This window comes from Muscardinus avellanarius (assembly GCF_963383645.1).
Source record: "Muscardinus avellanarius genome assembly, chromosome: 13".
In the NCBI taxonomy this organism is placed as follows: domain Eukaryota; kingdom Metazoa; phylum Chordata; class Mammalia; order Rodentia; family Gliridae; genus Muscardinus; species Muscardinus avellanarius.
The window spans coordinates 698,369-721,604 of NC_137799.1; the positions used below are offsets into that span (position 1 = coordinate 698,369).

General features: G+C 62.0%; 2 protein-coding genes across 3 annotated transcripts; one reads left to right on the forward strand and one right to left on the reverse strand.

Annotated features, from left to right (window-relative positions):
* Positions 1-252: 252 nt before the first annotated feature.
* On the forward strand, positions 253-3,357 carry ENTPD8 (ectonucleoside triphosphate diphosphohydrolase 8; the record flags this gene model as incomplete). 2 transcript variants are annotated; one of them, XM_080708408.1, is made up of 9 exons in its annotated part: positions 253-378; positions 464-581; positions 1,285-1,435; positions 1,546-1,705; positions 1,804-2,040; positions 2,102-2,368; positions 2,471-2,581; positions 2,932-3,066; positions 3,166-3,357. In XM_080708408.1, 9 exons carry the CDS (start codon positions 253-255, stop codon positions 3,355-3,357), a joined length of 1,497 nt encoding a protein of 498 aa, XP_080564534.1. The 2 variants fall into 2 exon arrangements, with proteins under 2 accessions (XP_080564534.1, XP_080564535.1); XM_080708409.1 differs by having other exon boundaries at positions 1,804-2,031.
* A 547-nt stretch (positions 3,358-3,904) lies between these two features.
* Positions 3,905-12,756, reverse strand: NOXA1 (NADPH oxidase activator 1; the record flags this gene model as incomplete). Its single annotated transcript, XM_080709453.1, has 14 exons — positions 3,905-4,035; positions 4,126-4,240; positions 4,312-4,426; positions 4,685-4,839; positions 5,167-5,212; positions 5,483-5,652; positions 6,239-6,338; positions 6,920-6,963; positions 7,058-7,267; positions 9,348-9,455; positions 9,730-9,864; positions 10,090-10,198; positions 10,861-10,943; positions 12,580-12,756. The coding sequence occupies 14 exons, from the start codon at positions 12,754-12,756 to the stop codon at positions 3,905-3,907; spliced, it is 1,698 nt and encodes a 565-aa protein (XP_080565579.1).
* Positions 12,757-23,236: the final 10,480 nt, after the last annotated feature.

Here is a 23,236-nt window from a genome sequence, read left to right on the forward strand (position 1 = left end):
CACAGAGCTTTCTGCCGCAGCCCCACCCCTCCGGCCCCTCAGCTCCCTAAGCAGGCCGGGCGCCATGGTCTTGGCCCTGCTCTCTGCAGCTTCCCCGTTGCTGGCCTGGCCGACGGCAGCTGTCCGAGCCCTGGGGAGTGTCCAGGATGGGCGGCATCCCAAGGGAGAGTGGGTGTGTGAGACCTGGCAGGGTTGCAGGTGGAGGCTCAGCCACGTCCGCCCATCCTGTCTCATAGGTGCGGCCCTGCCGCCATGGCGCGGCCCTGGAAGGAGAGGGTCTTCATGGCTCTGCTGGGGGCTGCAACGGTCTCGGGCCTCACCATGCTGGTCCTCGTCCTGGTGGAGGCCACCAATGTGCTGCTGCCTGCGGACACCAAGGTGCACCCCTGGGTCGGGGCAAGGGAGGTGGGCCGGCCCCCTGGGCGCCGGCCACACGCCGTCCTGACCTCAGTGCTGCCCCCAGTTTGGGATTGTGTTCGACGCAGGCTCTTCCCACACGTCCCTCTTTGTGTACCAGTGGCCAGCAGACAAGGCGAAGGACACAGGTGTGGTCAGCCAGGCCCTGGCCTGCCAGGTGGAAGGTTAGTGGCAGTTTGGCTGGCCCGTGTTGGGCAGATTCCAGGCTGGGTGGGAGAAGACATAGGCTGGAGAGACCACTGAGTCCCAACCCTCCGCGAGTCACAATCAGCCCAGAGAGGACGTGCTCCAAGAGCCAGGGCCTGGCCAAAGTCACACCGCGGGACGGAGGGCGCTGCCGGCCCTGTGTCCACCCCAGGCCCCTGCGATGCGGTGTCCAGGCCCCACAGGGCCTGCTGCCTGCTTGCTGCCTGTCTTCTCTCTGCTCCCCAGTGTTTCTCGCCCTGGCACCGTGGTACCGCAGGTGCCAGCCGCAGGGGCCCTGCCCTCCAGGCCCCTGCAAGGGAAGAGCAGGGCCCCGCGTCCGCTCCTGGGGCTCCAGTGTGTAGTGCCACAGTTTGGGGGCTCGAGGCCGCAGGGGTTTGTTTCAGAGGTCCAGAGGCACGCTCCCTCCCTCCGGAAGCCTCGCGGGGTGGGGGTGCCCTTCTGGCCTCTGCAGTTCCTGGCGGCCCTGTGCTTGTTCTGGGCCACAAGCTCCACCCTCTCTCCCTGTAAGATCCTGGTCACTAGATTTAGGACCCATGTAAATAATCCAAGATGATCTCAAATCAAGGGCCTTAATTATACTTGGGTAGACTCTTTTTCCAAAATGGCCACATCTGCAGGCCACTGGGCCCCCGCCGAGCTTGACCTGGCGTGCTGTTTCAGGGCCTGGAATCTCTTCCTATACCTCTGACCCTGCACAGGCTGGCGAGAGCCTGAGGGGCTGCCTGGGGGAGGCACTGGCGCTGATCCCCAAGGCCAAACACCGGGGAACACCCATGTTCCTGGGGGCCACAGCGGGCATGAGGCTGCTCAGGTGAGGGCCACAGGCACGTCTGTGAGGCTGGTCTCAGTGCCGGGGTGGGGATGCGGACCAGGGTTGGGTCAGCTTTTCTGGCAGCTCTACTCCCCGTCCCCTCCGCCCAGACAGAAGAACAGCTCTCAAGCAGGAGACATCCTGGCCGCGGTCTCTGGAGTCCTGAGCCAGTCTCCGGTGGACTTTTGGGGTGCTGAGGTGCTGAGTGGGCGGGATGAAGGTGCCTTTGGTTGGATCACCATCAACTATGTCCTTGGACTGTTGATCAAGGTGCCGGGTCGCCCAGGGGCAGGGCGGGGCGGGGCGGGGGTGCCAGGCTGGCTGGGGCTCATGTGGCTGGCCAGGGCTGAGCGTCCATCTGTGGTTAGTACTCCTCTGGCGAGTGGACGCAGCCTGCAGAGGAGACGCTGGTGGGCGCCCTGGACATGGGGGGGGCCTCCACCCAGATCAGCTTTGTGCCTGGGGGGCCCATCCTGGACGAGAGCACCCAGGCTACCTTCCGTCTGTACGGCGCCAACTACAGCATCTACACTCACAGCTACCTGTGCTTTGGGCGAGACCAGATGCTACAAAGGCTCCTGGCGGGGCTGGCGCAGGTCAGGCTGGCCCAGGGTGGGCGGAGAGGTGTGGTCAGCCTGCGCTCAAGCCTACCTGCCCGCCCCGCAGAGCAGCCCCACGGCGGGCCTGGTCCGTCACCCATGTTACCACAGCGGCTACCAGGCCACGCTATCCCTGGCCTCCCTGTATGAGTCGCCCTGCGTCCACGCCGCAGCCCCCCTGAACCTCACCCAAAACCTCACGGTTGAGGGCACGGGCAGCCCTGGGGCCTGTGTGGCAGCCATCCGGGAGCTCTTCAACTTCTCCAGCTGCAAGGCTCCAGCAGACTGTGCCTTCGACGGGGTCTACCAGCCCCCAGTGCAGGGCCCATTCTACGTGAGCACCCTGCTGCCCACCAATCACGGTCGGGGGGCGTGGCTGGCTCCTGGGGACTCTGGGGTCTCCTGCAGACAGGCACAGCCCTGCCCCCACCTCCAGGCCTTCTCCAACTTCTACTACACCTTCAGCTTCTTGAACCTCACCTCCAGGCAGCCACTGGGCACCGCCAACACCACTGTGTGGGAGTTCTGCCAGAGACCCTGGAGGCTGGTGGGTGGACCCGTGGGCTGCCCTCCTCCCGGGGCAGCTGGCCAGGGCTTGGAGGTGGAGCTCCGTAACAGGCAGAGGGCAGCAGGCCTTGGGGAGCCATGAGAGGGAGGGGGGCATGCCCAGCACCTGGAGTGGCCACCCCGCCTCAGGAGGGGCAGGCCAGCCCTGCTCGTCCCGGTGGGCTGCCCAGGCCCCTCTTGTTGGTGCGGGACCCACAGGGACGTGGGAAGGGCTTTCTGCACCCAGGCCCTCCTGTTGCCTGGAGGGCGGAGCTGAGTGGGGGTCCTGCCTGGCGGGGGAGGTGCTGGGGGCCCCAAGGTGCTCACTGGCTCCTCGGCCACCGGGGCCAGGTGGAGGCCAGCTACCCCGAACAGGAGCACTGGCTGCGGGACCACTGTGCCTCAGGCTTGTACATCCTCACCCTGCTGCTGGAGGGCTACGGGTTCAGTGCCGAGACGTGGGCCAACATCCAGTTTCAGAATCAGGTGACCGCCTCCCAGCTGTAGCGCGTGTGCCCAGGGCAGGGAGGGAGGGGCTGGGCAGCACGTGGCCTCCCGCAGCCCTGAGCAGCCGTGTGCCCACAGGCCGGCGGCACTGACATTGGCTGGACGCTGGGCTACATGCTGAACCTCACGGGCATGATCCCGGCCAAGGCGCCGGCCCAGTGGCGGGCACAGAGCTACGGTGTCTGGACAGCCGGAGTGGTGTTTGTGGTCCTGACCCTTGCAGCCATTGTTGGGGCTGCCGCCGTCCATCTCTTCTGGGTCCAGGACTAGGCAGGGCCTTGCTGGAATCAGCTGTCACCAGTTAAGGGTCTAGACAGGGACGTCGCTGGGATTCGCGGCTGACCATGAACATTTACACTGCCTAAGCTTCTGGAACCATGTCAGTGAGCCACGCGTGAGAAAGCAAGTCCTTGACCTGCCGGCCCCGGGGCCTGCCCAGCGCATGCCCCGAGCCCCAAGGGCCTGGGCAGCAGGCACACAGGGAGGGCGGCGTCCTGGACGCCGGGGCCCCTCTGCCCTCAGCATTGCTGGCCTGTGTGTGGGCCCCATCGATGGCCCCCCGGCCCTCCACTTTCCTCGGGCAGAGGTGTTTTTCTGCAGAAAGTCTCCAAGGCTGTGTGAGAGTGGGGAGGGGCCTGGCCCCCTGAGAGGGGCCGTGGCTGGGCCAGCTGGGACCCAGCACCCCCACCATGCGCAGGACAGGCCGAGTCTGGGCACTGTGGGCCGCCCCGTCCCCGGCCACCCTGCCCTCTTAGCCAAGATCACGGCGCACACCCTGGGGGAATAGTCTTTATTAAAGCCTTCCGTGCTGCAGTGCTCAGGGCTGATCTCTCCGCCGGGGCCCCTCGGAGGGCCAGGGGTCCTCACAGGTATCAGCTGCAACAACGAAGCACTTGGGGAAAATGCCGATGCGGCCATCCAGGTGGCCCTCCAGCCAGGCCTCGTCCACTGCAGGGCATGTGGGTGACCATGGCTTCAGAGCACGGGACAAGCCCAGCCCCCGTTCCCGCAGCACTGGACGGGGCGGCGCCAGCCTACCTTCACCCAGGACATCCACCGTGTCCCCTCGATGGAGTTCCAGGTCCTCAGGCCCTTGGGCTGCGTAGTTGTGCTGGGCAACCACCTGACGGAGGACTGGACGGCCCCCAGCCCCCTGTGGCAGGAAGGCGGGCTAGGCATGGGGAGCCCCCCAGGCTACCCGCACTCTGTCCCCCAAGCCCTCACCCGGCACCGGAGCTGCAGCCCTTGGGGGCCCCAGGCTGCATCCCTCCACACGCTCTGCAGTGACTCCTCTCCAGGGATGGGGGTCCAGAGCCCAGCGCCACCGGGGGCTCGGTAACTGCAAAGAGAGTCCTTGGGGTGGGCCACGGGGCCCACGGGGGCTGCAGGGAGGGCAGGGGGAGTTTTCCAGTGGGCACTGACCCTGCAGCCTCCATCTGCCAACTCTTCCAGCAGCTGCCAGGACCCTGGACCTGGGGAGCCCTGAGTTTTGGCCCCTGCCTTGGTGTGAAAGGTGCCTAGCTTGGGACACTCTGGGTCCTCCCCCCAGCTGGGGACCGCCCTCCCCCCCCCAGCACAGTTGCCTTTTCTGGCTGACCTGAACTGCCCCTGCTGGGCTTGGTGGGGCAGGGCCTGAGCCAGCAGTGCCCGCAGGTGAGACAGGCCTGCTCCTCTTGGGACCTGCAGGGCCACCGTGAAGGCACACTGCACAGTGACTGTCGCGGAGGACTCGGGGTCCTTTGCAGCTGCTCCCTAGGGCCAGATTGGAGATGGGACGCCTCTGAAGCACAGGGCCTGGCCAGGTGGGCTTCGGACCCACGGGTGAGGGCAGAGACTGGAGGCCAGGCTGAGGGCTGGGAAGGTCAGGGTACTGGGGCTTCAGCCCTCCCGGGGGAGGGGTGGCGCAGTCTCTTACTCTAGCACCCGGGGCATCCTCAGAGGGGCCAAGGCCCGGTCCTCCAGATACTAGCAGCCCTGTGGGACAGAGTGGACTCCGGTGGCCATTGTCCCCAGAGGGGACGTCCTGTGGCAGAGTCCTCACAAGTGAGCATCTTCTCCCCTGCCGGGAGCCTGCCTTACCTGTGGGTGGAGGTATCTGTCTGCCGACTTGCGCTGCCTGGGACCTCTGCAAGGGGAGCCACAGGTCAGGGGGTCTGGCCTGAGGCAGTGGCTTTTCTGTGTCTGTCCTGGCAGGGCCAGTCATGAGGCTGTGGCCAGTTCCAGGCCACAAGCCAAAACCATGCTGGGGGTGAATCCAGGACCGACTGGGTCCCTGCAGGCCTCAGGACTGCAGACAGGCTGCCTGGAGCCAATGGGGAGCTATCTTATCTTCCCAGGCCCACCTGAAGCTCAGCTGTAGTTGGGCGGGTGCCCGGTGACTCAGGAGACTTAGCACCTTAACCTCTGTCCCCAGGCTGGGCAGGGGTCATGGAGCCTTTGCCGCTGGGGAACCTTGAGGGCCAGGCTGGGGCAGAGGCCATGACTGGCCAGCATGAGAACAGAGATGCGGTTCCGGGCGTTGGAGGGACTTTGCGTGCAGCGGTAAAGGGGCGTTGTTCCTGAGGCCTGGGAATGAGTCGAGGGAGGGAGCCCGCAGGCGGGAGGGAAGGCAGGGTCTTGCTGAGCCAGGACGAGCTGGGCGTTAAGTGCAGACCATCTCTGCAGGCTGCCTCCCTTCCTGGGCTCGGGAGCTGCTGTGGAGCTGGCTACAGGCCTGCCTTCCGCCACCCCACCCAGGAATAGGGTCTCGGGGGCCCTGGAGCCAGGGAGCAATGCCAGGCAACCCGCCTGGGGAGGCTGGAGCGCTGGGAGGCCCCTCCAGGCCGCCTCACTTCTCCCCGTCACACACACCCAGAACACCAGCTCTGTGCGATCCAGGGCTCGGGCCTGGGCAGGAAGGGTCTCTTGTTCTTGGGCCCTACCCAGAGGGGAGGGTCTGAGGATGGTGTGTGGGGATGAGGGCCTCGGGGAGCTTTGTGACACCTTTGTTGGACTTACCAACCTTGTTCCCCCATGCCCTCCCCCCAGGGGCTGAGCCCCCACACTGCCAGTATGCACAGCCGGCACCCCCTCTGGCCCCAGAGGCAGGCCTGACTGCTGGTCAGCCACCCACGTCTGGCCAGTGAGTGGCCGCCCCACTAGGCCCACTTACTGGCTCGCGGTAGGTAACTGGCAGGCGGCGGTCAGCCTGCCCCACTTGGCCAGAGCTGACCTCTGTCTCTGCTCGGACAGGACCGTAGTGGGTGCTGGCTCTGCGGAGATGCAGGGCTAGGGTTCGGGCTCGGGCTCAGGGAGGTCCCTTCTCCTAGGCCTCCCCAGCTCGGGGCTCACGGCCCTGCTCTAGTCTTCTGTTCATGTCCCAGCTCTCAGGTGTGCGGGTCCTGAGATGGACGTGTGTCTGGGCCCAGCCCAGGGGTCCAGGGCTTGTTCTGTCCCTAGAGAGACAGAGCGTCTCCCACTTGTGAAACAAAGTAAATGCTCTCCATGGCTATTCACGTCACGGTGAGGCTGCCTGGCAGGCTGGAGGGCTGTGTCCCCTCCCTGGGCAGCTCAGCTAGACCCTCGTCCCCTCACTCTTGAGGACCGCAGCCACAGTGATCTGCAAGTTTCGATGCCCCCACATGCCCACCTCCCTGAGGGGGTGCTTTATGGGGTGGGAACAGGAACAGGAGAAACCAGATGCCCCCCCTGGAACCGGGGGCCCTAGCCAGTTCCAATCTACAAGGAGACAGGAGTGGCCATGCCAGCCTACACAGGGCAGAGGTCTGGGCGCATGTGTGCGTGGCCTCTGCCCTGCAGGAGAGGGGGCGGCTGAGGATGGGCCCCTTCCTACCGAGCTGCAGCCTCCAGGCCGGCTTCATTCTCAGCTCCCCGTTCCTGCAGGCACAAAGGACAACCTCATGCTGGCCAAGAGCAGGGGCAAATAGGCAGGTCCCCCAAAACATCAAACAGCAACACTGCGTGCTTTTACAGACACCCGCCGTTTTTCATCAGAGGAGGTTGGGGGAGGTGGGACACGGGGGGCCCAGGAAGGCTCAGAACTGCAGCCCCTAGCCTCCCCCTCCCTCAGCAGCCCTGCAAAGCCAGGAGAGGGCAGCCTGGGTCCACTGGACGGCCGCCCACCCACCTGCTGAGGCCGGACGTCTGACTGCTGGTCCTCGGGGCTGGCAGATGCCACTACCTGCAGGGACAGGGTACAGCTGGTCAGGGCCGCAGGGTTTGCACTCCAGCACCTCCACGTCCCTGATCTGTACATCTGTACACACCGAACCTAAGGCTGGACTGCCTTGATGGGGAAATACAAAGAAAAACACCTGTGCTAGTAATAGTAACTTTTTAGTACAACATTTTTTTATTTTTTTTTTTTTTTGGTGGTACTGAGGATGGAACCCTTCTAACTCTGGGCTACACTCCCAGACCTAATATATATATTACAACTTTTAAGACACTTATATTTCTTGTAACAGCTTGCCACTGTGATGAGGAGACTGCCTGAATCACACATGGCCACAGTGTGTCAGCGCACGGCTGGGAGTGCTGCTAGTAGCCACAGGTATGTTGCCAGCCAGAGAGCACAAGCAAGGTGGCTTCATGGCCACGGGGTAAGCTGCTCACAGTCTCCTGTGAGTTTGGAGCCAATGCTTGGCCCTGACCCAGGCAGGGGGCAGGATGTCACCGCCCCACCCTGCCCTGCCCTGGTGTCTACAGCAATGATGTAGAAAGGCACACGGAGACAGAGACATGAGTGCGACTGGGAGGTGAAGGGGCGGAAAAGTGTGTTCACAGCAGACGCCAAACAGGCGGCTCATCACAGGGTCCTTTGCTGCTGGCTTCTGCCTCGAGGTTCACAGCTCCACCTGGGAATGCCCTTACTGACCCTGGGAGCTGCTTGAGGACACCTCGTGTCCACCTTATACCTCCCCATCTTCCACTGACCTTGACCGGGCCCCCATGTCCCATGGACACAGCTGGATGCTCGTGAAGGAGCCAGCCACACCTGAGCTCAGCGTGGCTGCCCTTTGGGTGTGCTGGGATCAGGCCTCTACCTTGGGGCAGGCCCGCGTACTCTACCTTGGCCACACCTGAGCTCAGCATGGCTGCCCTTTGGGTGTGCTGGGATCGGGCCTCTACCTTGGGGCAGGCCCGCGTACTCTACCTTGGCCACACCTGAGCTCAGCATGGCTGCCCTTTGGGTGTGCTGGGATCAGGCCTCTACCTTGGGGCAGGCCCGCGTACTCTACCTTGGCCACACCTGAGCTCAGCATGGCTGCCCTTTGGGTGTGCTGGGATCGGGCCTCTACCTTGGGGCAGGCCCGCGTACTCTACCTTGGCCACACCTGAGCTCAGCGTGGCTGCCCTTTGGGTGTGCTGGGATCGGGCCTCTACCTTGGGGCAGGCCCGCGTACTCTACCTTGGCCACACCTGAGCTCAGCGTGGCTGCCCTTTGGGTGTGCTGGGATCGGGCCTCTACCTTGGGGCAGGCCCGCGTACTCTACCTTGGCCACACCTGAGCTCAGCATGGCTGCCCTTTGGGTGTGCTGGGATCAGGCCTCTACCTTGGGGCAGGCCCGCATACTCTACCTTGGCCACACCTGAGCTCAGCATGGCTGCCCTTTGGGTGTGCTGGGATCGGGCCTCTACCTTGGGGCAGGCCCGCGTACTCTACCTTGGCCACACCTGAGCTCAGCGTGGCTGCCCTTTGGGTGTGCTGGGATCGGGCCTCTACCTTGGGGCAGGCCCGCGTACTCTACCTTGGCCACACCTGAGCTCAGCATGGCTGCCCTTTGGGTGTGCTGGGATCGGGCCTCTACCTTGGGGCAGGCCCGCGTACTCTACCTTGGCCACACCTGAGCTCAGCATGGCTGCCCTTTGGGTGTGCTGGGATCGGGCCTCTACCTTGGAGCAGGCCCGCGTACTCTACCTTGGCCACACCTGAGCTCAGCATGGCTGCCCTTTGGGTGTGCTGGGATCGGGCCTCTACCTTGGGGCAGGCCCGCGTACTCTACCTTGGCCACACCTGAGCTCAGCATGGCTGCCCTTTGGGTGTGCTGGGATCGGGCCTCTACCTTGGGGCAGGCCCGCGTACTCTACCTTGGCCACACCTGAGCTCAGCATGGCTGCCCTTTGGGTGTGCTGGGATCGGGCCTCTACCTTGGGGCAGGCCCGCGTACTCTACCTTGGCCACACCTGAGCTCAGCATGGCTGCCCTTTGGGTGTGCTGGGATCGGGCCTCTACCTTGGGGCAGGCCCGCGTACTCTACCTTGGCCGGGCTCAGGAGATCCAGCGGCTCCAGGTGCTCCAGGTAATGCCGATGGGGCCGGAAGACCTCGCCCCTGGGGACCTGCCGCGGTTGTAGGGACGCCTGTTTCTGGGGTACAGCCATTGTAGACCTCAGTAGCCATCTGGCTGCAGCTTCAGGAGCCCTGAGCCTTGGGGAGCAGGAGGGGCCACTCCCCGGTGGCCCCAGGAAGCCCCCACCTGGCACCACCTCGGGGCACTCAGCCACCTCCCTCCAGAAGCTTCTTCGTGTCATACCATGGGCCTCAAAGGGCCTCGCCAAAGGCACCAGCCCCAACTGCAGGTCACAGCCAGCCTGGCCCAAGTCAGTGTCGCCACCTGCCCTCCACAGCAGCCCTCCTCACCTGCACTCGGGCCAAAGCAGCACCCAGGCCATCCTGGGCCCCCTCTGGCCACTTGAAAATGGCCTCTGCCAGGGTGTCAGCAGCCTCAGTCCAGAGCCCAAGCTGGCACTGCGTGGAGGCCACATTGTATAGCACCTGGGAGTGAAGGGACAGGCTACAGCCAGGGCCCCACCTGGCTCATTTGACCCCCACCTGCTTCATCTGACCCCCACCTGGGCCCCACCTGTCTCATCTGGCCCCCACCTGGTCCCACCTGGACAGGCTACAGCCAGGGCCCCCACCTGCCTCGTCTGACCCTCACTTGATCCCCCACCGGGCCCTCCTGGCAACTGGCACCCCATGAGCCCGGTGCCCGCTCACCTCCCAGGCACGCAGTCTGAAGCGCAGGCCTAGCTGCGTGTAGTCAATGGTGGTGTTGCCCCTGAGCTGTGTCAAAGCCAGCTGGAAGTCCGACAGGGCCTCCCGGAACCTGTGGGCAGCAGGCCCTCAGCAGCCACAGGGCCAAGCCTGCGGGTGGCTCAGGGGCACCCAGCCCTGCCCAGGCGTCTCCCCAGGAAGACTGGCACCTGGCGGGCACTCAAGGCCAGATGAATGGCCAAGGGGTCAACATGCAGCTGTGTTCCATGGACGCGGAGAGGCCGGGTTGGATTTATTGCTCGGCTCTGCTCAGCTTGCCAGGCACCTGTTCCTGGCCTGTACCCACACCCTCTTCACACCACGCACAGTGCCCCAGGTACGTCCCCCCCACAACCCAGGGGCTCCCTCTCCAAATGCTGAACCCCAACTCTTGCTGGGCTGACCAGAGCCCGCCACACTGTCAGTCAGCCTCCCCAGTTCCTCCTCTAGGAAGAACATGTGCAGGGAGTCAGGTGACTACCTGTGCCCCAGAACAAGCCCCTGTTTTCCACATCTGCAAAACGGGCATCATCACAGGCTCCTCGGTTCTGCAGATGTGGTGATAGGACCAGGGGCCCAAGAAAGCGCTCCGTGAGCCTCTGCAGACAAGGGCCACGCGGAGCCTGCTGAGTACCTGGCATGGCCCAGCATCTTCATAGCACAGGGCCCTCGCTCAGCCTCCAGCAGAGAAGGGCAGGAGGGCGGGGCAGGAGTGGGCTATGCACCCACGCTCACCTCTCCAGCTGGAAATTGGCCACCCCTCGCTGGAGGAAGCCCACGGCCATGCACGGGTCCTTGGTCACTGCTTGGTCAAATGCCTGGGAACAAAAATACCCATGGAATGCCACGGCCCGTAACCCAGTCTCTGTGTGCAGAGACAGCCGGCATCCACCAGCCTGCCTGAACCTTCTGCGAGCCTGTCCTGTGCCTGCTGGGGCTCCACACAGGCGTCCACCCCGGTGGTGCTGAAAGCCAGACAGGAGAGGTGCTAGAAGGAAATGCTCCCGGGTGTCATGCGGCAGTGACGGCTTCCTCTGGAGGACGGAGCTAGGAAAGACTTCTATTAAAATCCTCTTATGACAGTTCACACAAAATGGCACACTAGATATCAGAATCAGAACAACACAAAAGCCTCCACATGACAGGCTCATCTGTGTGAAAAGCACAGCCTTCCCTAAACCAGACTCAGAAGCAACACCTATGTTCCCAGGGGGTGAGCAGCCATCAGTTAAATGCGGGTAGGTGGGAGTCTGGGTCTCACTCCTCCAACTCTGGCCAAGTGGAAGCCTGCAGCTGCACTGGGTTTGACCCAAGGCTCGGAGGTGCAACGGACTGGAGGCGGGGTTGCAGGGCTGTTTAAGTCCGCTGTCCCACCACACCCAGAAGCCAAATCAAACATTACGCCAGCTTCCTGCCAGCAGGCAGCCATCCCTGCTCCCGTTTCCCCAGCTGCAGACGTTCAGACGCTTCTAGTTCCCACACCTCTAACATGCCTGTGCTGTTCTGCACATACTAATTTTATTGGCTTTCTACGGCCCCCTTCCTCTCTTCAGGGGGTTTCCTGCAACACTGTCCCCTCCCGAGAGCCTCAGTGTGTGAGTGGACGCAGCCCAGACTAGCTTAGCTCGCTAGCTGAGCATGACTCACCCCAGAGCCACCCCCTTTGGACGGTTAGTTACACGCCCTCTCTCAGGTAACAGTTGAAAGTGGAAATGGCTCTTGGGAAGACTGCAGGTGCAGGTGGAGACGCGGGTATAAGCAATTATACACGGCCCTCTCACTTGGCCCCGTTTCCTGTGCACATTCACAGGCACTGATGTGGGCATGCTCACAGCGTCCCGTTCTCCGAGGCCCCTCTGCATGTTCCAGACAGACGTACCACTCATCCCAACAACTGGGAAACCTGTTGTCTGAACGGTGGCGTTGCTGCAGGCCTCTATCACATATCCAAGAACAGGCACCACGCGGGTGAGCACTGAACAGGCCGCCTGCCCCTCCGGGGGGCTTGCGTGCCCCTGAGCTCTCTGCTGCTGGACGCAGGTGAGAATCAGGAGAGACAGGCCCTGTCCCCCATGGCCAAAGGCTCTGCTGGGCTGCCAGCGCGCGGGGTGGGGCAGGCCCTACCCCATCCTGCAGCCTTGTTTCAGGTAGGCCCCACCTGGGCCTGGGCCTGAGTGGCAGCGGGCTGGCCCAGGTGCGACCTGTCCTGACTGGCTCAGGGTGGGGTCCCTCAAACACACAGCTTCCTCCTGGCTCAGGCACCCCTGAGGGGCAGTGGGAGAGACAACCCCAGGTGGGCCTCAAGGAAGGGTGGGGAACCCCTCCAGGTGACCATGGGCTGAACGGCGTCCCTTTCCCAGGTGTCCAGGGGGAGGGAGGACTTCGGGCGCAACGGTCTTCGTCCTCCGCACCCCTCTTAGACCTCCGGGGGCCTCCCCCTTCCTGGGCGCTCACCCGCAGCGCGGCCTCGGAGTCCCCGGCCAGCAGGTGCACGCAGCCCACATTGAAGCACATCCTGGCTGGCAGCTCCTGGACGCCCGAGAAGAGGCGTAGCGCGCAGTCCCAGTCCCCACGCGCCACGGCCTGCACCCCCAGGTGCCAGTCGCGCACCTGGTCCCCGAGTGAGCGCATGGCGGCGAGGACAGCGCGGGACGCGGCCGGCGGGGGCAGGCTTCGCATTGACGGGGGACCCGAGGGCCCCCGCAGCTCAGGGCCGGCAGCGACCTGGGCCCGCGAGGATCCTCCGAGACCCACAGGAAGGCCGGGCCACGGGCGCCGGGTGCACCTGCTGGGGCCCAAAGGCTCCCAGGGGGCGGGGCCCGAGCACGCCCCGTCAGTGGCCTCGCCCAGTGCGACAACGCCCCGCCCCGGACCGCACCTCTCATGAAGGCCACGCCCCTTCCCGAGGCCGCCACACCCCCTGTGGCCCCGCCTCCGCCCCGTCCCTCGGCCAGTCAGGCCTTGCCCGCCCCTATTGGGCCCCGCCCTCATCAAACTTCCGCCGGAGCGCTGAACTCCGGGGCTTCCGCCCGGAGGCAAACATCCCTGGGTTCGGGGAAAGCCGTCCCGGTGCGCCGCGGCCGTCGGGCTGTGGTTCCGGGCTGGGCTTGGACGGCGCGTACGTGTGTGTGTGTGTGTGTGTGTGTGTGTGTGTGTGTGTGTGTGTGTGTGTGTGACACTTGGCTGTGAGTCCGCCATTTCTACACCCTGCTGACGGCGCGTACGTGTGTGTGTGTGTGTGTGTGTGACACTTGGCTGTGACACTTGGCTGTGAGTCCGCCATTTCTACACCCTGCTGACGGCGCGTACGTGTGTGTGTGTGTGTGTGTGTGTGTGTGTGTGTGTCACTTGGCTGTGACACTTGGCTGTGAGTCCGCCTTTTCTACACCCCAGGCGGACAGTGGGGGACCCGCGGCGGGGGTGCTGAAGCAGTCGGGAGCATCTGTAGGGAGAAGCCCGTCTTTCTTGGGGCCTGGGTCTTTCGAGTCCTTCAGCTCATCGGATGAGGCCCACCCGCCATATGAAGGATCATCTTCTTTACCTCACATCTATTTAGGATCGCAGGTTCGCGGCCAGCCTCCGTTCCTTAGTGAAGGCCCTGTTTTAAAAAATAAAGAATAAGCCGGGCGTGGTGGCGCACGCCTGTAATCCCCGCGCTTGGGAGGCAGAGACAGGAGGATCGCGCATGTTCGAAGTCAGCCGCGCTGGCTTAAGAAACCCTGTTTCCAAATAAAAATATAAAAAAAATAGGTCTGGGAGTGTAGCCCAGAGGTAGAAGGGCTTCCAGGAACCCCAGTACCACCAAAAAATAAATAAATAAATAAATAAATAAATAAATAAATAAAGAATAAGAAATTGGGCTGAGGGTGTGGCTTGGACGTAGAATGCCCTTGCGTTCCGTCCTTGTTCTGCAAAAATAAAATTAAAATTAAATGTTAATTTCATCCAGAAAATACCTTCACTGTAACGCGATTGACCAAATGTGTGGAACGATGGCCTTGCAAAGTTAACCTGTAAAATTACCATCCCAGCACCCAGTTCAGGGAGCCAAGCCCAGCTGTAACTCAGAGGAGCAGCTCGCCATCCCTGCTGGCCCCCACCCTCCCTCCCCAGTTGAGCCTATGACTTGGGGCCACTCTGCTCAGATTTATGGCTGATTCCCTCCTCTCGTGACCCCAGAAGACCCATAACCTCTCTGGGCCTGCTTCCTCGCTGTTGAATGGGGCCACTCAGCCCCCGCCACAGAGCACTTGGAGAGCCAACGAGAGGGCGTGGGAGGTATTAGCTGGCCCTGGGTGCTCAGGAAAGGCTGTGGCTTGCTCCCCAGGGCCCTGCACCCCCTGCCCCCACCTACGGGGCACCTGCTCCCCTCCAGCTCCACGCTCCCTGTGCATGGCGCCTTCCTCCTGAGACCAGGCCCACTGTGGGCCAAGGGGCAGATGCACTTCCTGCCCTGACTGCGAATGGGGGCTTGGCCTGCGCCGCCTCAGTCAGGGGCAACTTTGCATCCTGCAGTCAGGTGCCCTATGTGTGTTCTCTGGAGCAGCCTGCTACAGAACTTATCTTAAGCCCCAGGCAAAAACTGGAGTCAGGGGCACCCAAAGCTGATTAACACACCCACCCCTGCAGTCACCAATAAAGCCAGCTCCTGCCTCCCCTGGGGATTGAGCCCAGGGGGCTCTACCACACTGAACTATACTCCCCGCCCTTTTTTATTTTATTTTATTTTTCAAAAGGGTCTTGCTAAAGTGCCTGGATTGGCCTGGAACTTGTGATCCTCCTGCCCCGCCCCGAGTCACCAGGGCTATGGGCGCTTGCCACTGAGCCTAGCAGCCCGATGTCCTCTTGTCAGAACCGCGTCTCCCTCCCCAGTGGGGGCCCCATCAGAGCCTTGCCTGCATATCTGCTCTGTGCAGCGTCAGGTGTGGGGCTTGGGGTGACTGCTGAAGCGTCCAGGTGGATCTCCTGCGAGGTGGGAAGGTGTCTGCAGGAGAGAATGCTGAGGCTGCCCACGTGTGCTTGCAGAGGGGAAGTTCCATAGTATGTGAATGATCTCAATAAACTAAAAATCACTGGTCTGGGCAAAGACAGTGGGAACAGCTTATAAGTTAGTGCTGCCAAGTCTAGAAGAGGTACAACCTTGGGTGCAGGACGTCCACCATACCTGCCTCGTCCTGGGACCTCCTGCTGCCTCTGGGGGTCCGAGTGCTGGGGCAGCTCTTTCTGGGTGGCGCTGGGTAGTCAGCCCCAGCACCCAGCACCCGGCTCTCAACTGAGGCCAGTTGAACTGGAGATCTGTCCCCTTTCAGTGAGGTCACTTATGGAAGCTTGCAGTAGGCGGGTGGGCGGATTTGAGAGCCACCTTCCCTGGCTATCCTGGGCTCTGCCTGGCCTTGTGGACCCCAGTCCACCCTGTTGGAGCACAAGCTCCACAGGCCCGGGCCTGGCTCCACCTGAGGGCAGCTCTCCTGAGGACATGGCCCCAGAGACACCCTCGCCCTCCCTCCGCAGCTCACAGGCCCCAGAGAAAGGGCAGAGCCGCTCCGGGGTCCCACAGGGTCAGGCCAACCCTCTCAAGTGCTTGGCTCCTGGGAACCCCCAGGAGACAGCCCTCGGTCAAAGGACAGACAGGCAGCCCATGGGACAGTGCCCGGTGGTGGGAGTGTGGCCCTGAGGCCAGGGCCCTGTGATACTGGGATGGCATAGCAGGCATCCCCGGGCTGTGGCACCATGCCATGCGTGGTCTAGTGTGACCACACAGCGGCTGGCTGAGGTTTCTGGCCCTGGTGCAGGGCCTTCTGTTGGACAGGGCAGGCGCTCCCAGGTGGCCAGCGGCTCATGGCCTGGGGTGGTGCTGTCTTGCTGCATGCGGAGCCAAGGGGACACCTCCAGGTTTGGCCAGCAGAGGGGCCCAGAGACCGCTCCCAGAGGCACCCAGGCGGCAGGGAGTCTGCGCTGGTGCCGGTGGGTCCCAGGCTGTGGGGCTGGAGGCCTGAGACTGCGGCCGGGAGGGTGTGCCAGGGTCTTCACCCAGAGCGAGGGGTGGGGTGGGCGTCCGGGAGGTTGGCTGGAGGGGCCGAGAGAAGTTTGGGGAGCAGCCGGCAGTGCCCGGGAGAGGTGCTGCCACCCGCTGCCGCTGCACTAGTTCATTCATTCCTCCACCTGTTCATGGTGAGGGGGTGCGTGCCCGGGAAGGTGGGGTGCCGAGGGTGGGGTGGGGCCTGGAGACCTGAGCGAGGGCTGACCCCCGTGTCCTCACCCCAGCTGCCCTCGGGGCCCCAGAGAGCCCGGCCTCGGGCGCCCTGGTCCCATGTGGGCTTTGTGTCACTCTTGTCACAGCTCTTTCCCCTGAAGACGGGTCTCACGAGGCTGCCCAGGCTGGCTCCAAACTGGCCATCTTCCTGCCTCAGCGCCAGCTCACCAGGCTGGAGGGGCAGGCCCGGCGCCGGAGCTGCTGGTCCCTGCTGCCGTGGGGGCTGCACTTCGCACTGGTCAGGAAGCCCGGCTGCTTTGCTGTGGAGTGGGAAAGCCGTGTGTTTTCAGGGAGGGATCAGGAGACAGCAGTAAGGAGAGGGAGGCGTTTTGCTACTTGAAAGAGCGGGAGCTGTGCCTACAGTCATTTCTTTTTGCCAATAATCCTTCCACTCGTGTGTGTGTGTGTGTGTGTGTGTGTGTGTGTGTGTGTGTGTGTGTGTTTGGGGATTGTGGGATAAATTCACTACCACTTAGCTGCCCTTTTACTTTTTTATTTTGAGGTTACGTTTTTATTTTGACACAGGGTCCTAACTAAGAAAGTGGCTAAGCTGCCACACACCGACCTCTCATCTGTGATCCTCCTGCCTTGGCCTCCCAGCTATCTGCGATTACAGGCGTGTGCAGCAAGAACCCTTCTGTTTCTTGAAGCACAAGACAGAGTTGTAAAGTAAAATGCAAGTCAATATACGATGTAAAAACACGAGAGAGGTCCAGGACATGTGGAATCAGGTTTTAATTGTACGGTTCTCCCGGGGATGGGGGGCTGAGCAGTCCTGGGACTCGCGGCCCATCCGGAGGCTGGGCCTCGGGGGGGGGGGGGCTTACTTGTGAGGCTGCCCTCCTTTCGCAAGATACAGCTGGTGGGGCAGAGTCTGGAAGGGACCCTGACTTATCAATAGTGGTGTCTTGTTAGCAGCTTAAAGATCAGTGGCTGTGGAGGCACCTCGGCTCCACCCAGCGGCTCCGAGGGTCCCCTGCGGCCTGGCAGCTTGCCCGGCACACAAGGCTGGCAGAGGCCTTGGCCATAGACCTGGTACAGAGGGTGAAAGTCAGTCCAGGGCCTGGGGTCCTGGGTGGTATCTCCAGGGACCTCTGAGGAGCGTCGCTGGAGAAGCAGGGGGATTGGGGCTCCCAGCTACTGCTCTCGGGCCAGGGGGCTTGCTGCCTTCCCCCGGGGTGCTGCTAGAGCCCCAGTGCAGGCCCTAGCGCAGGCTGAGGTCAGGGCGTGGCGGGTGCCCAGGCGTGGCTGCTGGGGGCTCGGTGGGGGACGCTCCTTGGGCGGCTAGCAGTGGCTCTGGGAGCCTGGGCAGTGTTCCCTCCCCTGCAGCCGGGCAGCTGAGAGCCACATGCACGGAGTGCGGGAGGCTGGACCATAGGCCAACAGAACACTGACCTGACCACTGCAGCATGGCGCGGGGAGCAGAGGGAGACATGGGCCTAAGCAGGTCGTACCTTGAATAATTTTCTTCTGCCTTAATTTGCAAATTTATTTTCCTAAAGTATTCTGTATGCATAAATTGCCCTTATAAGTTACAGAATAATTCAAAAGCAAATAAAAAAGTGGGTAGTAACCTGGGAAGAACTGGAACGGGATCCATCCGAGAGCCCAGGAGCCCCCCAGTGGGCACCTCCATACCAGGGTCTGGCCAGCCCCTCCCTGAGGCACTCCGGCCCCTCGGCTGGCCAGCTCTAGCAGCTAGACAACAGCCTGCCCCACCCTCATCACCGAGCAGGCCTGGGACCCCGGGCCTGCGACGTCCGGGCCAGGTGTGTCCTGGATGTCTCCAGGAAGTACAGCCTCCAGTCACCAAGGACCAACTGCTTGGCCAACTCTCGCCTCTTCTGGAAAGCGCCCCTCTTCCTGGCCTGGGCAGGAGGCGTGGTCAGGGGCCGGAGCTGGCACCGAGGATCACTCCTCCCCACACCAAGCAAACATTCTCTGTGTAACAGACAGTTAATTGCCTGAGCCGAGCTGGTGTTCTTCCTTCCCATCAGCAAAGGCAGCCGAAGACCCGGGAGGGCGCAGGCCAAAGTCCCGCCACCATGGCAGCTTCAGGCAGCGCTGGCCCTCGCAGGAAGCCGCTGAGGTCCACAGCGGCCCTGGGCCACTCCTCAGCGCTGAGGCCGTGCCCACAGACCGGCACAGCTGCTCCAGGAAGCCGCCGCCTCCGCGGGCCTCCTTGCTCTCCACGGGCTTGGCCACAGCAGGGCCTCAGCCAGTGCACTGTGGAAGGCAGGGCAGTCCTGCTTCCTGCAGGCCGGCCCCTGGGGCTGAGGACGTGGGGAGACCCAGCCAATCTCCCTGCGGGGAGTGCCACCCCAGTGCAGGACACAGGAGCTGCCTGTGGGAGCTCTGTGACGGCTCGCCATGGTTCCCAGTGTGCTCATGCCCCGAGTGCTCACCTGGGCACGCGGCCCAGGGCCTGCTCTGCGGGGCACAGGGTACTGCTGACCCCTCAACGTCCTGGCCCCTCTGCACACCCTGCCCACCAGCTGTGCTCCAGAGGTGTGGGACAGGTGCACGTGGGGACCTGGGGCCGATTTGTCTGAGGGAGAGGTTCTGGTCCACATGGCCCGGTCACCCAGCACTCTGACAGCTGGAATTCTTTTTGCTGTTTGGGCCCAACTCTGCCCAGAAGACATTCAGATGTCCCAGTGACACCCAGTGACCACGGGTGTCCTTCCATCCCAGGCCAAATCCCCTGTGTCTCCGGGCCTCTTCCTGGCTGTTATGTTTGATATTTATTTATTTATTTATTTATTTATTTATTATCTTTTTTTTTTAGTACTAGGGATGGAACCCAGGGGCATTCTACCTCTGAGCTACACCCCCAGCCCTATTTTTTATTCTTTATTTTGAAACAGGATCTCACTGAGTTGTGGAGGACCTCACTAAGTAGCTGAGGCTGGCTTTGAACCTGAGATCCTCCTGTCTCAGCCTCCTGAGTGCTGGGATTACAAGCGTGCGCCACCACTACCCAGTGCTCGCTCGCGCGCGTGGGCGCTCTCTCTCTCTCTCTCTCTCTCTCTCTCTCTCTCTCTCTCTCTCTCAGCATACCAGGAGGCACTGGCCTGCAGCCTGGAGAGCAGCCCCATCTCGGGAGGAGTTGCGTGTCCACCGGTGTGCGGTGATCAGATGCGGCCCTGCTCCTTCGGGCGTGGGCCTCCCCCTCTGTAGCTCCTTGCTGGGCTGGGCTGCAGCTGAGGCTTAGGGCATCTCCTGCCCCCTTTTCCCTGGCTCCCACACCCCTTCCCTTCTTGCACACAGTGCTGTGAGTGAGCCCTGCGCCCTATAGAGGGTGCTGGCGCAGGCTCCACAGGCAGCTCTGTCTCCCACCTTCAGCCAGAGGTGTGCCATGACACACGGCAGCGGCGCTGTGCTCCTGTGCATGGGGAGAGCAGAGGCTCCCCCTGAGCGGGCCGCACTGGGCTCCTGCCCCCCCAGAGGCCTGCCGCCCCACTTCCTAAACAAGGGTGGCCCTTGGGAGCGCCCAGGAGGCGCGCAGGTGCTGCCTGCCGGTCTCAGCACGATGGGCCAGCTCCCTGACCTGAGGCCTGCCCTATCGTGACCCAGCCCCATCCCGGTTCAGCACAGGCAGACCAAGCCCCGTCTCAGGGGAGGAGTTGCGTGTCCACAGGGTATCACTTGGAACCAGCTTGCTGCAGAGGGGCTGGAGGTCCGCTGCCCACTGGGGGTGTGTTGGGTCCCTGGGGTGCATGGTATGGCTCTACCTCTGCCCCTCTGCTGCCTCCCAGCTGCTCTGAGCGCTGAGGAAGGAGGCTGATGACGCAGGAGCTGACAGCGTGGTCTGGGAAGAGCTGGGGCCGTCTGTGCCTCCCATGGGCGCAGAACAGCTTGCAGATAGCCAGGGAGCCCATGTCAGTCACGGCCTGGAGGGCCAGGTCTAGCCCTGCTCAGCTCTGTGGAGCCTGTGTGCTACAAGACCACGCAGGGAAACCAGATGCCCACCACTGTTATGAGTCTCACTGACGCACTGGTGAGAAGGACGGGCCACAGAATGTCTTTCAGGAACACTTGGTTCATTTTACAAGGCTCATACCACTCCTGTCCTTCTCTAACTAAGCTCTGGCCAGGTAGCTCTGGTTACCTGGGGCAGCACGGGTCTCCGCGGGTAATCGAGGTTCAGGATCGCTGTCACAGCCGTCGTCGATGGTCGAGGTGCAGACGCTCCACGTCCGGGGACTCCCACGGGGATGACCAACTGTCCTTTCTAACTGTCCAGCAGCTGCCAGAGGAATGCTTCCTTCTGGCCGGGCTAACTTCAGCCACCTAGACAGTTGGGTCAGGGCCACCGATCTGGCCATTTGCTAGGTCTTCTAGACCCTAAACTGATGTCACTGCTTACGTAGGCTCATGGCTTCCACCGCCATCTTGTTTCCCCAGCTGTTTCATCCTATGGACGTATGTCCGGGGTGTGTCCGTGTGTCCGTTCTTACCTTGTCTTCCGGTCGTCTCCTCCTGCAGATGTGTGCAGGGAGCGTGTCCATTCGTTTGTCTTGGGCCTGTCAGTTGCATCCTTCTTCTGCCTCATCTTCTTTGCGTCTCTGGCCAGTCCACCTGTCCCGACGCTATACCTGTATCCTGACATATATTTCATATACTCACAACACTTTTGACACATATTTTGTATGCTCACAGCAACCACGCAGCAACCACTGACAACTGCCGTTCTACAAGGTCACCACCCCAACCGCAGGCGTGGGCCCCTTGCCCTCTCACAGCACTGCAGTGGGGACGGGGTCCTGGGCTCTCTGCCAGGGTGCCTGGTTAATGATAAGTTGGGTCCTGCACTCATGTGACTTTGTGTCACATGACCTCTGCACGGGCAAGGGGGGGCCGAAAGCTCCGCGAGAATTGGGCGTTCCCGCGAGTAAACCCCCCCATCTCGCGAGATGCCTACCTTGAAAAGGAGAGCCCGCGTCCTCTAGCTACGGACAGGCGCGTGGGCCCCACAGTGCCTCGCCCTGATCCCCGGGAGAGAGCCGTGCAATTAAAACTTTACATGCCATGTGTACCGGACCTCTCTCGTGTTTTTCACACTCCGCCGTACTCACATTATTTTTTATTTTACTCACATAATTTTTTATTTTACTTAACAGTTTCTCCACGTGTGAGGGGCTGAGTCAGCAGGGCGCCCTGTAGAGGGGGCTGTTCTGCCACCAGGTCCCATTGGCCATCTCGGCAGCGTCCCTGGGGCACCCCCAGACCCAGCGCCCTGTTGGTGTGAGCACAGGGACCACCGGGTGTGGCAGTGCGCAGGGCCACCTAGGTGCACCAAGGCGTCTGAGCCAGGGCCCTCCTGAGCTCCTGTGGGAGGCTGTCTCTGGGGCCCCTGTGCAGGTCCTCCCAGACCAGGGCTCTCTGGAAAATGTGAAAGCTGTCTGTTCTTGAGCTTGAGTCCTGTGTCCTCTGGCGGCAGATGCCCCTCCCCGTGCTCCTGGCAGAGGGGCCTGGGGTCAAGGGTCAGGCTCTGGCCAAGGGCCATCTGTCTTGCTATCCCAGACCTGCTGTCTGGCCTCCTGCCAGCAGGCCCAGGATCTCCATGTGGCATTGGCTATGAACTTGGGCCTGGCCACACCCCAGGCCTGGGATAGGGAGGTTTGGGGCCCGAGGCCACGCTGGTATGGATGAAAAGCCCCACAAGCTAGCTCAGGAGGAGGCCGGCTGTGTGAGGACTGGCCAGGCTTCTGGGCGCTGGCTGAGGCCCCTCTGCAGAGCGTGGTCCACGGGGTCCCCAGGGTCCTGAGCTTGCCACTGAACCCGCAGCTTCGTGGAATGTCCCAGAACTTGCTTATCTCAGATGAATGCCTCCCGGCATCCTGTTTTTCTTATGTCCTGCGAACAGGAAGCCAGCGATTGTTTGTGATGTGCGTCAGCACCCCGAGGTGGTGGCCGAGTGCTGGAGCCCAGCCCCTGCCCACACCTGCTGCAGGTCCCCCTCCAGCCGGGGTCCCCTCATGGTCATGTGGGCCAGTGACCACCTGGGTGCATGTGCAGCTGTCCATCGGGCCCTGGGCCACAGCCTGGACCAGGCAGTACAGCCCCTGGGCTCATGGTGCCCAGAGAGACGTCTCATAGGATGTGAGACAGGGGTCAGTTTCAACACGGAGCCGGTTTTCCCTGCACTTGGCCGCAGAGGTTCTGTGTGTGAACAGCCAGGGCTTCGGGTCTCCACCCTGCTCCCGTCGGCCCCCACTGCCTCCTCCTCTGTGGCTCCACCCTCCTCGGGACCAGCAGTACAATATCTGTGCTCTGTGCACTCCATGTGTGCAGAATGATCCCGCCAAGGCACACACACACAGCACAGTGTGTACATGTGCAGGTACACACACATGCGAAGTGTGCAACACACATGCATGCACATGGTACTCACTGTGCAAACACACATACAAAGTGTACAAATGCACACACGCAGCACACAGTGTGCCCACACACATACTCACAAGTACACAGTGTGTACACAAGTACACTATGTGTACACAGTGTGGATGCAAACAGGCACAAACACATACACATGCACACACATGGAATATACAGTGTGTGCACAAATGGACACATATGCATGCAGAACACATTGTGCACATATGCACACACACTGTACAGTGTTCACAACATAAACACACATTCAGAACATAGCATCACACACATGTGCACAGCACAAACATACACACATGCATGCACAGCACACAGCATGTGTGCACAGGTACGTACAGTTCACAGTGTACACACATACACAGTATACATTGTGTACAACTTGTACACATATGCACACAGTATATTGTGCACACTCACAGGATACTGTGCACGCATACATGCACATAGTACACTCTACAT